At 43.9% G+C, this 18,794-nt stretch overlaps 1 protein-coding gene across 1 annotated transcript in view; it reads right to left on the minus strand.

Annotated features, from left to right (window-relative positions):
- VPS13A (vacuolar protein sorting 13 homolog A) overlaps positions 1 to 18,794 on the minus strand; it is a 210,696-nt gene that overhangs the window by 53,627 nt on the left and 138,275 nt on the right. The window contains exons 51-54 of the mRNA XM_056118801.1: positions 15,952 to 16,077; positions 15,633 to 15,766; positions 11,608 to 11,737; positions 581 to 813 (exon numbers count right to left, since the gene is read on the minus strand). Coding sequence (XP_055974776.1) covers positions 581 to 813; positions 11,608 to 11,737; positions 15,633 to 15,766; positions 15,952 to 16,077 — 623 coding nt within the window. The remainder of the gene's footprint in view (positions 1 to 580; positions 814 to 11,607; positions 11,738 to 15,632; positions 15,767 to 15,951; positions 16,078 to 18,794) is intronic.

Below are 18,794 nucleotides of genomic sequence, written 5' to 3' on the forward strand. Positions count from 1 at the left end.
GGGGAATGAGAAATACAGTATTCTACCTTATTAAATCTTAAAATGCTTCGGTCAACTTAGAAAGGACTGTTTGGAGGCCAGAAAGATAGTATGGGGGTTCATGAGAGCATGCTGTCTTGCATGTGGCTATCCCTGGTTCAATTCCAGGTACTACACAGGTTCCCAAGCATTGCCAGAGGAAGCATACAATCAAGCACAAGCTAGGTGCACTACAAAATCCCCCAAAGTATTGTTTTCTTTCTCTAGCAACTATTTATGGATCACCTACAGTTTACCTTGCACTATGGTAGTGAACAATTAAACATTTTCTTAGGATATGTGAAATGAAGTATACCTTTGATGTGATGAATGAATTTACTTTCTAGAGTAGGAAAATTAGCCCAAGATGAGGAGTTTATAGATTTGATTTCTACCATATTTTTATTTGAAGTGCAAAAAAAAAGTAAAAAAAAAATTCTAAAACTATTCTTAATATAAATGCATGGTAAAAACACTAAATTTGAATTATTTTAGATTTCACAATCACCATTATCAATTGTTAACAACTGATTACATTTATCTAACTTTTAATACAGCTGACCTTGTAATGCCAATGTAGGCTACTTCTTCCTTCGTGTAATTGTTCACAAGAGAAATTCCAACATCTTGCAGTGCCAACACAATTTCTTGTTCTGCTATCTCTGCTTTTTCACTTTCATAAGTTACTTTAAATACTTTTGGATCTTCCGTGAATAAAATAATGCGTTGTAAGCCTTCAAAGAATGAAACTAAATAAATGGTCTTTTTCCCCACACTTATCGGTGTCATCATATCCTAAAACAAAACAATCAAAAAGTAAAAAAAAATTAGCTCTGTCTTAATTAACATAAAATCTGGATTCTACACTTAGCAAAAGAAAATAATAATGGTTCCTTTTTCATAAAATAGAACAAATAAAATGAATTAATATGCATAACATTTTAAAACTTAAATCACAATTATTTTCTTAATCATTTATATTAATATAGTCATTAATCAGAAAAACTGGCAGGTTGTGTGCCCATTTATTTTAACTATTGTTGAGAAATAGTATTTTAACATTTTAATATAATCAAAATAAATACCCTTCCTTTGTGGGCTTGCTAATAATAAAAAGTATTTTCTCTGCTTTAATCTAAGACTAGTCAATGTGTTAATTGTTATAAAGTTCTGTCTAAAATTCCTATTTCCTTAAAGAGTTAAACTGAACAGACTAAGAACAACAGCTGACCCACAACTTCTACATGAAGCAAGGAGATTCACTATAGAGTTAATTCTATGGGAAATAATTATGAAAGCATTGTGTTAATACCAAAGTTTAAAGTACAATGATAAAACTATCAAATAAAAAATACAGCAAATTCTAATAACTGTCAGTCATTGAGTTGAGTCACCTCATACACATAATTGAGGTGTACACACACACACACACACACACACACACACACACACACACACCTCTAGACTTACTATACATTCCTCAACTCAATGACTAACATATATACTTAAGTATATTTTCTAAATTAGACTACTTTAAGGCATGCATATATTATATAATCCATTGAAATAAAAAACTGGAATTATAAAATTAAGTCACGTTAATAACACTTTCAAAATAAACTATATAGGACTAAAGCTACCCTAAGAAAACAGAAAACTGATTTTAGCCGAAGAGAAGGACAACATGGAGGGCGGGATCCACAGATCCCGAAGGAAAAAAAAAAAAAAACAGGTTCCAAAAAGAGCCGAGATCATCGGGAAGTCCCAGATGGGGTAGGTACCGCATCCCGCCTCCCCCAGATGGAACCCCGGTGACCAGAAACCTCTACAAGCACAGCTCGAGTATGCGGGAACTAGGACTTTTCCTCAAAACCGCGCGGCCGCGTGACATCTCTCTATATACAAAGTGATCCATGGGAAGTAAACCACCTAACGTTTCTCTCTGAAAATCATAGTTAAGCTTTGAGCACGGCCACAGCCCCAGAAACACAAGTACTTAATGCATAACCCAGCAGCTTGGAGCAGAAAAGTGAACGGGTTATGTGTTAACCCAGGCCATCAAGTCTGCCAGAGGGGAAAGGGTGTTGGTCCCTTCCGCCCTCCCCCCTCTGGAAAGAAAGGTGGCGGCCACATGGGAGCCTTGTGGACAGCAGGTATGAGCCGGGGGTGTGGGGGCGACTAAAACCTCATGGGAAGGGGGGCGTTCCGGTCCGTCCTTCACGCCCTACCGAGGCCACCAGTTGCCCCCCACGAGCGGCTCTCCAGCACGGCCACAGCCCCAGAAGCACAAGGACTTAATGCAGAACCCAACAGCTTGGAGCAGAAAAGTGAACGGACTATGCGTTAATCCAGGCCATCAAATCTGCTGGAGGGGAAAGGGTGTTGCCCCATTCGCCCTCTCCTCTCTGGAAAGAAAGATGGCGGCCACATGGGAGCCTTGTGGACAGCAGGCATGAGCCGGGGGAGCGGGGGCGACTAAAACCTCATGGGAAGGGGGGCGTTCCGGTCCGTCCTTCACGCCATACCGAGGCCACCAGTTGCCCCCCACGAGCGGCTCTCCAGCACGGCCACAGCCCCAGAAGCACAAGGACTTAATGCAGAACCCAGCAGCTTGGAGCAGAAAAGTGAAAGGACTATGCGTTAATCCAGGCCATCATGTCTGCCCGGAGGGGAAAGGGTGTTGGTCCCTTCCGCCCTCCTCCCTCTGGAAAGAAAGGTGGCGGCCACATGGGAGCCTTGTGGACAGCAGGTATGAGCCAGGGGTGTGGGGGCGACTAAAACCTCATGGGAAGGGGGGCGTTCCGGTCCGTCCTTCACGCCCTACCGAGGCCACCAGTTGCCCCCCACGAGTGGCTCTCCAGCACGGCCACAGCCCCAGAAACACAAGGATTTAATGCAGAACCCAACAGCTTGGAGCAGAAAAGTGAACGGACTATGCGTTAATCCAGGCCATCAAATCTGCTGGAGGGGAAAGGGTGTTGCCCCATTCGCCCTCTCCTCTCTGGAAAGAAAGATGGCGGCCACATGGGAGCCTTGTGGACAGCAGGCATGAGCCGGGGGACTGGGGGCGACTAAAACCTCATGGGAAGGGGGGCGTTCCGGTCCGTCCTTCACACCCTACCGAGGCCACCAGTTGCCCCCCACGAGCGGCTCTCCAGCACGGCCACAGCCCCAGAAGCACAAGGACTTAATGCAGAACCCAGCAGCTTGGAGCAGAAAAGTGAAAGGACTATGCGTTAATCCAGGCCATCAAGTCTGCCAGAGGGGAAAGGGTGTTGCCCCATTCGCCCTCTCTTCTCTGGAAAGAAGGATGGCGGCCGCATGGGAGCCTTGTGGACAGCAGGTATGAGCCGGGGGTGTGGGGGCGACTAAAACCTCATGGGAAGGGGGGCGTTCCGGTCCGTCCTTCACGCCCTACCGAGGTCACCAGTTGCCCCCCATGAACGGCTCTCCAGCACGGCCACAGCCCCAGAAGCACAAGGACTTAATGCAGAACCCAGCAGCTTGGAGCAGAAATGTGAAAGGACTATGCGTTAATCCAGGCCATCATGTCTGCCCGGAGGGGAAAGGGTGTTGATCCCTTCCGCCCTCCTCCCTCTGGAAAGAAAGGTGGCGGCCACATGGGAGCCTTGTGGACAGCAGGTATGAGCCGGGGGTGTGGGGGCGACTAAAACCTCATGGGAAGGGGGGCGTTCCGGTCCGTCCTTCACGCCCTACCGAGGTCACCAGTTGCCCCCCGCGAGCGGCTCTCCAGCACGGCCACAGCCCCAGAAGCACAGGGACTTAATGCAGAACCCGGCAGCTTGGAGCAGAAAAGTGAAAGGACTATGCGTTAATCCAGGCCATCATGTCTGTCCGGAGAGGAAAGGGTGTTGCCCCAGTCGCCTTCTCCTCTCTGGAAAGAAAGATGGCGGCCGCATGGGAGCCTTGTGGACAGCAGGTATGAGCCGGGGGAGTGGGGGGGCGACTAAAACCTCATGGGAAGGGGGCGTTTCGGTCCGCCCTTCATGCCCTACCGAGGCCACCAGTTGCCCCCCACTAGCGGCTCTCCAGCACGGCCACGACTCCAGAGCACAGAAACCAATTTCTTAACTATCTGACTTTCAGTAGAAATACTTCCAGGGTCAATAAGTAAAATAGCAGAAATCCAAAACCAACATTTAATTCTTGAACCCAGCTGTAGAAAGCAAATCACGTCACAATGCTTTTTCAGCATGTCTGATTTGGGGGGGGGGGGGTAAACTCTAAATTATAGTGGTGAATCTTTTATTGAAACAATGAATCTAATCAAAGCAGATAGAGTGTTAACTAGAATTCATCTGCCCCACAGGGACTGGGAGGGGTGGGGGTGGGGTTTTATTGGGGTTCTTCATGGTAAAAAAAAAAGTATTGGTAAAGGGAAATGTGTTTGATATTTGCATGACTGAGACCTAAACCTGAAAGCTTTGTAACCTCTCCCAAGGTGATTCAATAAATAAAAAAAAATGTAAAAAAAAAAAAAAGAAAACAGAAAACTTACCAAATAATTCTAAAATTTTTCTAATATTTATAGCACATTCCAGAATTATACTTATAAGATCACTCATAAAAAAGCAAAAATACTTAAAGAGAAAATAAATTTTTCTATTAAACTACATTTTAAAGGATAAAGAAGAAAACAAAATTAAAGGCAGGTTAAATATTGGCAGTTCTCTGAAATAGCTTTTAAGAAAAAACAAACCTGGGGCTGCAGCTACTGGGCTTAATGTGCTTATCCTGCCTGTAGCTGACCTTGGTTCAACTCCTGGCACTGAGTATGGTCCCTTGAGCCCCACAAAGAGTGATCATTGAACTCAGAGCCAGGAGGAAGCCCCGAGTGCCACTATATGGAGTCCCCAAATTCCACCTCTCAAATGTAACCCAACTAAATTGGATAGTTTCACTAAAGGGACAGCACTGAGAAAATCTACTGAAAATGACAGCCATCCTCTTGGGTGATTTGTCACTGTAAATCACTGAAATGTCGGTAAGTTCACAGTTAAGAAGCTGTTCCCCAGGGTGGGAGAGGGGCAAAAAGAGACTAAAATAGAAAAGAGCAGTAAGCATGGGACTTCAAATGCAACTCTGGGTTGGAGAGATAGGAAAGGGGTAAAGGCACTTGCCCTTGGAAGCACTGATCCAGTTCAATCCCAGTACAGACCTAGTACCTCCATGCATTACTACACAGACTACTCTATATCCATTTCAAGCATTTAGAAGAAAATTATGAAATTAAAACCAGGCATCAGAGAGATAGCACAGGGTTTAAGGTACAATGCCAGTAACATTTCAGACAACACTCTTCAAGGGTTTAGAATGGTCAATATTAAAGTTTGTATGAAATCATTAAACATCCCAAGTAGCCAACTCCATACTAATAAGACACTGGGAAGTAACTTGAAATTATACTCTAAATTTCTACACCACCATGCTGAGACCACTCTCCGCACACCTGAAGGTACCGGCAGAGGGACAAAGCCACGTGGGTTCCGGGGCCGAGATCTCCAAGCCTACTTGGATTGGAGTCGAGCATCCTCCACCCAGCTCCTCCAAATTCCAGTAGGCGGGGTCACACCCACCACCTGGCCCCCTGGCGCCGTGTAATCCCATCAGCGGCCAAGGCTCAGAGACTATAAAAACCAGATCCCGGAGGGAGAACAGTGCAGTCTCCTGCCCCCACGCCTGGCTGTTCCTCGCCGTGGCCCCTTGGAGGGAGCGGGATGACATTTTTATTATGACATCTCATTCCTACTTTGACAAACTGGCAGGCTCCCAAATGTGACCTGCCCACATGGCAGAGTCTGGCAAACTCCCTGTGTCGTACCCAATATGCCAAATACCAGTAACAATGATGGGTCTCATTCTCCTAAAGAGCCTTGAATATAATCTCAGGGCTAGGATGAAGGAGACGTTACTGGGGCCTGCTCGAGGTAATCGACGAATAACAGGATGATCTGTGATCTGATCTGAAATTTCTATAGTAATCAAAACAGCATGGTACTGGAATAAGGATGAATTCTCTGACCTATGGGTTATAACTGAGTACTCAAAGACAAATTCCAGACTTACAGTCAATGAATTATTGACAAAAGAGCTGGGTATGTAAGATGAAATAAAGATACTTTAATCAATGGTGCTAGAAAAACTGAATGACCACATGTAAACAAATAAAGCAGGATCCAAGTCTCATGCATTACCCAAAAGCAATGTAAAGTGAATCAAAGACATCAGTATCAGACTAGAATCCATAAAATACATTGAAGAAAATATTGGCATAACATTCCAAGACTCGGACCTCAAAGATATTTTTAATGATAGGATTCAACTGACAAAGGCAACAAAAATAAACACATGGGACTAGATCAAATCAAGGAGTTTCTACATGACAAAAGAAACAAGGCTAAAACACTACATGACAAAAGAAACAAGGCTAAAACAAAAATACACCCAAGTGAACGGGAGAAAAAAATTGCACTCAACACATCAGATAAAGGGTTAATATAAACACACACACACACACACACACACACACACACACACACACACACAGCACTCACAAAGATCAATTAGAAAAAAAGTATAAAAATCCTATCAAAAATGGGGAGAGTTCCATGGGAAGGGGGGTGTTCTGGTCCGTCCTTCATGCCCTACCGAGGCTACCAGTGGCCCCCCACGAGCGGCTCTCCAGCACGGCCACAGCCCCAGAAGCACAAGGACTTAATGCAGAACCCAGCAGCTTGGAGCAGAAAATTGAACGGACTATGCGTTAATCCAGGCCATCATGTCTGCCCGGAGGGGAAAGGGTGTTGCTCCCTTCCGCCCTCCTCCCTCTGGAAAGAAAGATGGCGGCCACATGGGAGCCTTGTGGAAAGCAGGTATGAGCCAGGGGTGTGGGGGCGACTAAAATCTCATGGGAAGGGGGGCGTTCCGGTCCGTCCTTCACGCCCTACCGAGGTCACCAGTTGCCCCCCACGAGCGGCTCTCCAGCACGGCCACGGTCCCAGAAGCACAAGGACTTAATGCAGAACCCAGCAGTTTGGAGCAGAAGAGTGAACGGATAATGCGTTAATCCAGGCCATCATGTCTGCCTGGAGGGGAGAGGGTGTTGCCCCATTCGCTGTCTCCTCTCTGGAAAGAAAGATGGCGGCCGCTTGGGGGCCTTGTGGAGAGCAGGTATGAGCCGGGGGTGTGGGGGCGACTAAAACCTCATGGGAAGGGGGGCATTCCGGTTCGTCCTTCACGCCCTACCGAGGTCACCAGTTGCCCCCCACGAGCGGCTCTCCGGCACGGCCACAACTCCAGAGCACAGAAACCAATCTCTTAATTATCTGACTTTCAGTAGAAATACTTCCAGGGTTAATAAGTAAAATAGCGGAAATCCAAAACCAACATTTAATTCTTGAACCCAGCTGTAGAAAGCGAATCACTTCACAATGCTTTTTCAGCATGTCTGATTGGGGGGGGGGTAAACTCTAAATAATAGTGGTGCATCTTTTGTTGAAACAATGAATCTAATCAAAGCAGATAGAGTGTTAACTAGAATTCATCTGCCTCGCAGGCACTGGGAGGGGTGGGGGTGGGGTTTTATTGGGGTTCTTTGGGCTAAAAAATAAGTATTGGTAAAGGGAAATGTGTTTGATATTTGCATGACTGAGACCTAAACCTGAAAGCTTTGTAACTTTTCCCATAGTGATCCAATAAATAGATTATTAAAAAAAAATGGGGAGAGTTCACTGCTGGTGGGAATGCCGACTGGTTCAGCCCTTCTGGAAAACAGTATGGACAATTCTCAAAAAACTAGAAATTGAACTCCCATTTGTTCCAGCAATACCACTCCTGGGAATATACCCGGAGAGGCAAAAAAGTATAGTCGAAGCGACATCTGCAGTTGTCTGTTCATTGCAGCACTGTTTACAATAGCTAGAATCTGGAAAAAAACTGAGTGCCCGAGAACAGATGACTGGTTAAAGAAGCTTTGGTACATCTACACAATGGAATACTATGTAGCTGTCAGAAAAGATGAAGTCATGAAATTTACATACAAGTGGTACTACATGGAAAGTATCATGCTTAGTGAAATGAGTCAGAAAGAGAGGGATAGACATAGAAAGATTGCATTCATCTGGGTAACATAAAGTAACAAAATAGGAGACTAACACCCAAGAATAGCGGAGATAAGTACCAGGCGGATTACTCCATAGTTTTGAGGACAACTGCACACGCTAGGGGAAAAGGCAGCTCACACAGAGAAGGGAGCACCAAATAAAGGGTGTTGGGAGGTTCCTCTCAGGATGGGAAATGTGTGATGAGAGTAGACTACAGTCTGAACAAGATTGCCACTCAATATCTCTTTCGCAAACCACAGCATTCAAAAGGAGAGAGATAACAAAAGGGAATGCCCTGCCACAGTGGTAGGGTGGGATGCGGGATGGGGGGAAGGGGGGTGGGAGGGATACTGGGACTGGTGGTAGTGGAGAATGGGCACTGGTGGAGGGATGGGTATTCGATCATTGTATAACTGAAACCCAAGCACAAAAATCTGTAAGTCTACAACTGTACCCCACGGTGTTTCACTAATAAAAATTTAAGGGAAAAAAATGGGGAGAGGAAATTCAGATACTTTTCTGAATATGACAGAGGGATAGCCAGAAGACATGAAAAAGTGCTCAGCTCCACTTATTATCAGAGAAATTCAAATCAAGATGACAATGAGATTATAATCTTGAACCAGTGAGAAACACATGATTTAAAAAAACAAAACAGAGAACCTAGTCCTCAGTAGGAAGCTTACCACATTGGGGTAAGGGAGTTAAAACAGGAAGGAACCACTATGACAGTGATAGGGGGTAGTGGTCACTCTGAATGAGGACTGGGTACTGAAAGGAAGTAAAGTGATAGGCATTATACCCTATCAGTAATAGTATTGCAAACTGCAGTGCCTAAGAGAGAAAATAAAAAAGGGAAAAAGTACCTTCCACAGAGGTGTGTGTGGGGGGGTGGGTGGGGGTGGGAGTGGGGATGGGGATATTGTTGGAAGGAAGTGGACACTGGTAAAGGGACTGGTGCTCAAACAACACCGGAAACTCAATCACAAACAACTTTGTAACTTCGTATTTCGTAGTGATGCAATAAATAATTTTTAAAGACACTGGAAACACTCTGTTAGTGGGGGCTGTGGTGAAAAGGAATTCTCATTTACTGCTTGTGGGAATACTGTATGGTTCAGGCTCTGTGGAACAATATGGTGGTTTCTCAGAAAAGTAAGACTAGAGCTGTCATGGGACCCAGTAATTCCACTTCTTGGCATAAACTCAACCAACGCACAGAGTGGTTAGATGATGAGGTTAAACCCCACTTTTTGCTGCATAACTATTCAAAAACATATGAATAGTCATGATAAAAACAGGCTCAAAGTAAAAAGCTGGAAAGCAATCTGATAAGCAAACAGCCAGCTGAAAAAGGCCAGATGGCTATCCTTATATCTGACAGAAGAGTTCAAATTTTACAAGGTTAAAAGGGACAGCAATGGCCATTATATAATGACCAAGGATTCTAGTTCTATACATCAAGGAAAACAGGCAGAGCTTCCCATAACTTGACTCCAGAGGCATCTCCAATGGCCTTAATACCACTGGCTAAGAAAGCAAAGAAAAAACAAACTGGATTATATCAAATAAGAAATTGCTTCTGCAATGTAAAATAAAGGATGACTAAAATAAACACTCCCTGTTGAGTGGGAGAATCTATTTGCACTCGCCACATCTCTGGCAAAAGGCTAATATTCAACATTTGTAAACCATTCATAAAACCTACCAACAAACCAACCCCATACCAAAAATGGGTAGAGGATCCAAACCATACGTCCTTCAGAGAAGACATGTCGAGGGCCCATCTGTGTATGAGAAAGTGCTTACCATCACTTGCCACCTGGGAGATGCAAACCAAACGGAATAGATACCAACTCACAAAATGAGAATGGCAACAGCACTAACAAAAGAATAGAAACCACCAATTCTGGCAGAAATGTTTGGGGAAAAGGATCCTTCACCCACTGCTGGTGGAAATGTATGGTTCAGCCTCTATGCAAAACAGTGTGGTGATTTCTTAAAAAATTAAGATTCAAGCTTCCATGTGACTTAGTGATTCTACTTCTCGGTTATCTACCCCAAGAACTTTAAAAAAGAAAAACAACAACAACAAAACTCTGTACTCCTATGTTCACCGAAGCGCTCTTAACAATAGCCAAGATTCGGAAACCCCAGAGCTGAACAACAGATGTAAGGAGAAAGAAACTATCATATAGAGAACATACTGGGATACTATTCAGCTTTAAGAAAAAGATGAAATCTTGTGTTCACTGCTCCTAGAATGGAACTGGAGGGTATCACACTACGTTGGGTCAAAGAGAAGACCAACCCTTTATGATCTCTCTCACATGGAGAGTATAAAGAAGCAGTAAAGTAATAACAAATCGAGGTAACAGACTCGGAGCTTACAGAACTTGGTTCGGCTCCCCCCACATTCTGAGTTGCAGGGGATGGGACGGGAACTAGAGACAGGGGTACAGGAACCCTGATAATCTGCAAGTGGGTGGAATATATCAACATAGTATTCCTGAATCATCACTATTAACAGTATCACAAAATCATGGTGCCTGAAAAGAAAAACATAAAAAATGTCACATGTAGAAAACACTTTTTTCAAAAGTACTGGTAGAGGGGATTCTCACAAGATCCAGAGCCCAGAGACCTACAGCCACCACTGCTATCATAATCTGGAATTTATGGATCAAACACAGTACTTACTAAGCTTTCTGCTTTCTGTTAACCGCTTGTTATGTAATTCAGAAATAATCTAAATTACAGTCCACCCATATTAACTATTTAACCAGATCACACAATATGTTCTCACCTATCACCATTTACTTGTCAAGAGATGATGGACTTGACCACCAGCATTTGCTTGTTTATTTCGAAAAGAAAGCCATTGCTACAAATTTGTTACACAACAGATGAAACATGTACAAACATTTTTCAAAATGCTCTTTCCTAATACTTTGAGAACCCCTTTTGTTCAACTCCCCCAACTGTAGCTGAGGCTGCTACGACCCCTTTGTGCCATTTCAATGTCCTCCAGGGGTGATGCCTGAGTACAGAGATAGCAGTAACTCCTGAGCATCACTGGGTGTAGCCCCAAAACAAAGAAACAAAAAACAAACAAAAAACTCATACAATATCTTGCCACCCAGATATAAATGATTTAGTTAGTGGATCCTTAGTAGAAGCTGAATCGGTCAAAGTGACTGTCAGTGTAGAAACCTGAACAACTGATGGGGTGTATGCTGAAAGTACTTCTCTAAGCACATTTTAACCAGCACAGTAAAAATGATGACTAAATAAAGTTTGATCTGAAATATTTTTGAAATCTGAATACTGGCTCTAAAATCTTTGGCAGTTATTTTGAAGTGTAGACCTATAAACAAGCTGTAAAACTATCAGGCAAGACTGAAAGAAAATAAAGGGGTTTTTTGAAAGCTTCTGATATCATTAAGATAATCAACCCAGTACTTACATCTTTTTGAGTTACTTCACCATGACTGCTTCCACATTTCCATTTTAGCTTTCTAGAGCCCACTGGATCAGCCCATGTATACAATACTGCTTTTCCAGGTAGGAGATGATCTTCTGTTTCACTGAGAGAACTGGCAAAATTAGTAAAAAGATGCATCAATTTGGGGCTGCAGTGATAGCACAGTGGGTGGGGCATTTGCCTTGCATGCGGCCGACCCGGGTTCAATTTCCAGCATCCCATATGGTCCCCTGAGCACTGCCAGGAGTAATTCCTGAGTGCAAAGCCAGGAGTAACCCCTGTGCATTGCTGGGTGTGACCCAAAAAGGAAAAAAAATATGCATCAATTTAAGAGCAAGTATTGAAATTTATGATGGTTCTGATTAAGATGAGTAGACTGAAGTTTCTCCTTCATACAGCAAAAAAAAAAAAAAAAGATTTTCTAAGAAAATGAGGTCGTCATGGGAAGGACAAATAAGAAGCACAGTGGGTAGGGCATTTGCCTTGCATGCGGCCAACCTGGGTACACTAAAATCTCAGGACTGGAACGAATGGAGATGTTACTGGCGCGCACTCAAGCAACTCGATGAACAATGGGACGACAGTGATACAGTGAAACAGTGATACCAGGGTTATGATGCTGACAGCAAGTCATCTTGTACCTGCGGGGTGAGTGCATCAGCAGCCTGATGGTGCCCTCAGTCTTCCTGACACCTTAAAATTGCTGCTGTGTCTTTGGCCAGATCCCAATAACTTAGGACCAAGTGTATCAAGAAATTAAATCTCCAAAAGTTAGGTATGTGGGAGCCATGCCCACAAGCCACCATGTTCTTTCAACCCCTCAATCTACAAACATTTTAACATTAGTAAGACAATGACAACTCACTGCTTTCAAATAAATGCAAGTACAAACACACACACACACACACACACACACACACACACGCATGCACGCACGCACGCACACATACCAGGAAGGAAGGGAAAAAGGGAAAAAAAATGACAAAAAACAAAATAAAAGAACTTTGGAAGAACATCCGATGAAAATCTCATGCAAGTCTCATAAAGACTTGTTTCTAAAGCAGGAATTCCCTAGCAGGACCTTTTTAATATGATGTAAATTCATCTGTTTCTTTGTTTCCACTGGCTTGGCTATGGCAATGAACCACTGAAAACGCCTCTAAATTTAGTCCATAAAAGATTCTGTCTATTTTCTATGCAACACAAAATATGGATATTCAGATCTAATATTGAGGTCTCTGACCCCAAATTACACTTCTTGGCATCTTTCTGCAGAGCCAAAAAACACTATTTCAAAAAGACATTTATTTGTGTTTTTGTGCTCACTGCAGTACTATTCACAATAGCCCATATCTGAAAACATCCCAAGGGTTCAAGAGCAGAAGCTATGGTGCATGTACACAATGGAATGATACTTAGCTACAAGAAAAGACAAAAGGTAAAGGTAAAGGCCCTCCCGTTGATCGTCGATTTGCTCGAGCGGGCCCAGTAACGTCTCCATTGGAGACTTTGTTGTTACTGTGTCTGGCATATCGAATACTCTCGGTAGCTTGCCGGGCTCTCCGAGAGGGGCGGAGGAATCGAACTCGGGTCGGCCATGTTGGCTGCGTGTAAGGCGAACGCCCTACCCGCTGTGCTATCGCTCCAGCCCACAAGAAAAGACAAAATCATGCAATTTGTGGCTACACGATCTGGAGGGTATCATGCTGAGTTGAAGTTAGGATTAGATATAGAACAATGTCTCTCCTGTGTGGGATATAAAGAAACATAGTAAGGGAATAATAAATGGCTAATGGCAACTAAGGGCTGGAGCGATAGCACAGCGGTAGGGCATTTGCCTTGCACGCAGCCAACATGGCCGACCCGAGTTCGATTCCTCCGACCCTCTCGGAGAGCCCGGCAAGCTACCGAGAGTATCTCGCCCGCACGGCAGAGCCTGGCAAGCTCCCCGTGACGTATTCGATATGCCAGACACAGTAACAACAAAGTCTCCAATGGAGACGTTACTGGGCCCGCTCGAGCAAATCGATGAACAACGGGAGGGCCTTTACCTTACCTTTTAATGGCAACCAGAACTGAGCTTACCACTGTGGGAATATGAGGGAGGGTGCAGGACTTGAAATAATGGTGGTAGGGAAGGAAGCAGACATTTGTGGAGGGTGTGATGTTTCAGTGCTTTAAGCTCACCTAAGTTTGAACTTTTAAATTCACTGCAGAATATTCCTTATGCTAAAACTTACCTCAAATTTATTTTAGGCAGTGAAAATTAGAAGAAAAGAGTTCTCAGTTTATTATCTACTATGAATATTTGGCAAAGTCACAGGAAAATGAGAACACAATGCGATAGATGCTTTGATCTGTGCATGCAAAGGAAGCATTAAAAACCTGGGAGTGTTGGGCCGGAGATATAGCTCAGTAGCAGAGTACTTGCTTTGCATGTGTGAGTCCTAGAATTCAATCTCCAGTACTGAAAAAAACAAAGCTAAAAACTAAGGAAGTGGGGTGTGTTGCTGATATGATAGTAAAGAATGTGATCATGTACAAATGGAGTTTTTCTTGCAGAGAAGAGCAGCCATACAAGTTGTGTAACAACCAAACCATGGCTAGAAACAGCCCACTCACAAAAACTTCAGTCTCAAGAATAGAATGAGAGTCGGGCAAGAGAAGGAGAAGTCTAGAAAGTAGCACAGAAATCAAGTTCATTATAAATAAAATTCAAAGTAAAATATTTCAGAGAGGAATCAGGTTAAAAAAATTATCTCTAGTATTTTTAGCAACCTACCTCAGACGGGAAATCACGTTCTAGAGACAGGACTAGGAAATGAATCACAAGGATAAACAAGAACCCAGTAAAAAGGAATTTGAACTTGGATAATGCCAGGGGAAAAAAATAGGAGGAGACTTTTCCCCAAGGGTTAAAGTGGACAGTGTGTGGAGTGCAGGCGGGGCTGACTAGTCCCTCAGAGCTCTCTTCCCCTCTTCCCTATCCTCTGTGCACTGCTCCTGTGATGGCTGTGACGTTGGCACACCACAGGCAGCTGTTCTGGCCAGGGCTGAATTTCTGAAGTCGAGCTTGCAGATGTTCAGCAGGGTCACTCTCTTTAGCTGTGCTGCTCTTACACCTTCTGTGGGCAGAGCAAGCCAGAGGGTACTGTGGTGCCTCTTATCTGCTCATCAGGGTCACACCCCGACTCAGGAAGCTTGCACATCCTTTCCCTGGCCCTTCTTGCAAGGGCCGCACTCTCCAGCTGCGGTGCTTGAGTATGCCTGGCTGCAGGGTGGCTGCCATCCCTGGCATGGCAGGAATCTTAGGTAACAGAGCTGCTATGCTCACAGAGTAGAGTTGCCAGGTTCATGCAGCAGCCCCGAGATCTGAAACCAATGCGTACACTTGCACAGCCGGCGTCCAAGCTGCTCAGCTAGCTCCTAGGTCTCTCACATGTGGTACTCGGCTTTGAATAACATGCGGCTTTTATGTACTATTTAGGAAGAGGTGGGATGGGGTGAGGGGCACAGCCAGCAATGCTCAGTTTACTCCTGGCTCTACACTCTGCAATCATTCTTGGTACTCAAGGGACCATAGTGCCAGGGACAGAACCCAGGTTGGCTACGTGCAAGACAAGTGTCCTACCTGCTATACTACTACTCCAGCCCATGCTTCTTGATTTAATAACCACTTCCTGAAATAATTGTAAATTTAAAACTCATGTTTATTCTTCTAGATGTAATTTTATAGGTTTCATTAAAACTTTGATTTTTTCACGCTTTAGAATTTCAATTTTAACCTACGACCAGTTTGCCTTCTAATTTCTTATTCCATATTTACTCTTTGTTAAGGAAGCAATTAAATCACAGTCAGTTTTACCCCAATTACTTCAATATGCACTTTTAAATATAATACTTTCCCACCACAATGCCATTAGGGTTTTTACTGTCAATAAACCATAATTAAATCTAGCTTCTCTAGGCTTTTACTAAAGAGGATGACATATTCTTAAAGATCATACCTTTGTCTGTAATGAATAATTTCATTCTTGGTGTGATTTATTAACAGGAATGTAGCTGCTCCATCATGATAATCTGAAAATGTAATAACTGTAGAATGTTCAGCCACATTCACTTCTGCTATAATACCTCCAAGCTAGAAATAAGAAAAAAGAAATGTTTTTCTGATACAATTCCTTTTATTGCTATCAAAGATTATCAAAGCATAACACTCAATGAAACCGATCACAATTTGATATTTTGTGCGATTTTAAAGGCAATTCTGAATTTTATTTAGAATGTTAACTTCTCTAATTACAAACACATAAATGTATCACTTACTTCATTACCCAAACGCAATAAAATACAGTTTTCATGTTTAGTAAAATATATCTTTTGGGGAGGATTACTTCTTTCAACTTGAACAAGTAGTTTATTAGACGTAGTCTCAGGCCAAAAGGGGAGACACTAAAACGTAAATAACATATAGTTAAAAAATTATACAACCAAGACCTCAGGGTAGAATTACAGTAAACTTTAATCTCTTTTACCATTTCTTTAGTTTGCCTCTTAGCTAAAGAGCTAAACGATTAACATAGAGATAAGTATCTCACATGGGTGCTGTGAGTACAAGCAATAACGCACAATAAATTGAAGAGCTAAGATAGAGCGTTGGTAAACGTATTTTAGTATGGTTCAGTTCTAGAAAAAACAAAAAAGCAGCCAGTGAGTTAAGTCAAGAAGCATTAGAAAGTGAGCTATCACTGTGTACATACTATCATAAGTGTGTGCATTGTTTAACTGAGCGGTTCCCAAGGAACCTGTCAGTCAGGAGGCTGTGTGTGTACTGAGTCCACTATCCTGGTAGACAAATGAGAAGGAAAGATGAAAGAAATAACCAAGTTCACAGGCCACAGTCTCAGAGTATTAATAACCTGGGTATCAGTAATCTAGTAAACAAACTCAAAAGTGAAGATAGTCAATCCATCATGAGGGAAAAATCACAGGCTGGAAACAAAGAAGGAGCTAGTGTGTGAACTGTCATGTCAGCTCTGATTTCCTGTGATAAGCCCTCAGCTGGCTGGTGACCTCACCCATCCTAGGGTGACTGCTCATTAAGTACACTATATCATCACCCCACTACCTGGAAACAATGTAATGGAGTTCAGAGGATCAAGTGTAGACACTTGTTAAAAGTAGATTTTACACCCAAGGACAGTAGAGACAAGGGCCAGGAAGATTGTTGGAAGCAATCTTCCAATTCCAACTGTTGGAAGCAGTTAGAAGCCTGCCTCATGAGTTGGGGGAGAAGTCAGTGATGACTGGAGGGATCACTCAGGATGGGAGATGTGTGCTGAAAGTAGATAAAGGACCAAATATGATGGCTTCTCAATATATGTATTGCAAACCATAATGCCTGAAAGTTGAGAGAGAAAGAGGAAATTGTCTGCCGCAGAGTCAGGGGATGCAGTGTGAGGGCGGGAGGGCTACTGGGGACATTGGTGGTGGAAAATGTACACTGGTGGAGGAATGGGTGTTCGCCTGTTTTACGACCGACAATCATGAAAGCTTTGTAACTGTATCTCATGGTGATTAATAAAAAGGGGGAAGGGATAAATATTATTCTGGTGTTCAATACCCACTTCAGTGAAAACCTTTTGTACATTTCCAGACTGTACCCATGTGTTAAAATGGATTACTCATTTTGTTGACTATAGTGAGGAAAACAAAAAACGCCTTTTATTTAAAAAAAAAGTAACTTTTATTTTTTACTCAATACTTTTGTGTAGTTTAGAATATTACAAGTGATAATGAAATTTTTTGTGCTCTCCCTCCACCTGCTCCCCTTTGGCGGCTCAGTGGCCGCCATACTCCAGAGGCCATTGGACAGTCAGGTTTGGGCCTGCAGTGACAAGACATGCAGGGCCTCATGGGAAGGGGGTGGAGCCGGCCCTCTCCTCCCTGCCCCAACGAGACCGCTAGTCGCCACCCACCAATGGCCTCTCTGGCTCCTGATCAAGCTGCTTAATGGCCATGATCCCAGAGACTCAGAAACAAATCTTGGAACCAAGCGGCTTTTCGCAGAAATGCATCAGGTACCTGCAGTAGGCTACTGGTGCCTGGCAACCCAGGTGGGAATAGGTCTCGTGCCTTGGCCTGTTCCCCCTAGCGGTTCGGTGGCTGCCATCCTCTAGAGGCCATTGGACAGTTAGGTTTGGGCCCACAGTGACGAGACACGTGGGGCCTCATGGGATGGGGGTGGACCTGGCCCTTTTCTCCCCATCCCAACAAGGCCCCAAGTCACCGCCCACAAGTGGCCTCTCTGGCTCCTGATCAAGCTGCTTAATGGCCATGATCCCAGAGACTCAGGAATAAATCTCGGTACCCAGCAGGTTTTGGCAGAAATCCCTCCAGATTTAATTGTTAAAGTTTCAGAATTCCAAAATCGCATGGCCACTACTGTGGCCATGTGACACTGTCCTGTCCACTGTCCTCCCGTTGTTCATCGATTTGCTCAAGCGGGCCCAGTAACGACTCCATTTCTTTGAGACTTGTTGTTACTGTTAAAGGCCCTCCCGTTGATCATTGATTTGCTCGAGCGGGCCCAGTAACGTCTCTATTGGAGACTTTATTGTTACTGTGTCTGGCATATCAAATACGTCACGGGAGCTTGCCAGGCTCTGGCGTGCGGGCGAGATACTCTTGGTAGCTTGCTGGGCTCTCCGAGAGGGGCAGAGGAATCGAACTCGGGTCGGCCATGTTGGCTGCGTGCAAGGCAAACGCCCTACTGTGTTTGGCATATTGAATATGTCACGGGTAGCTTGCCAGGCTCTCCTATGTGGGCAAGATATTCTTGGTAGCTTGCCGGGCTGGCTGTGTGCAAGGCAAATGCCTTACTGCTGTGCTATCGCTGCAGCCATGTGATATCATATGTTATTCATAACCAGCAATAGAAAACAAATTGTCTATAGTTGCCTTTTCAACAGATCTGAGTGTTGGGATAAAATCCCAAATAATAATGGTGGGTCTGGTGTCAAAATATGGAATTTAATCAAAGTAGAAAGAGAGAGTAATGTGGTAATCATCTGCTCCACAGGTAGGGGGAGGATGTGAGATGGGGGGTATACTGGGGTTTTTGGTGGTGGAAAATGGTTACTGGTGAAGAGATGGGTGTGTCATCATTG

This window comes from Sorex fumeus, unplaced genomic scaffold (genome assembly GCF_029834395.1).
Source record: "Sorex fumeus unplaced genomic scaffold, SorFum_2.1 ptg000038l, whole genome shotgun sequence".
Classification (NCBI taxonomy): Eukaryota; Metazoa; Chordata; class Mammalia; order Eulipotyphla; family Soricidae; genus Sorex; species Sorex fumeus.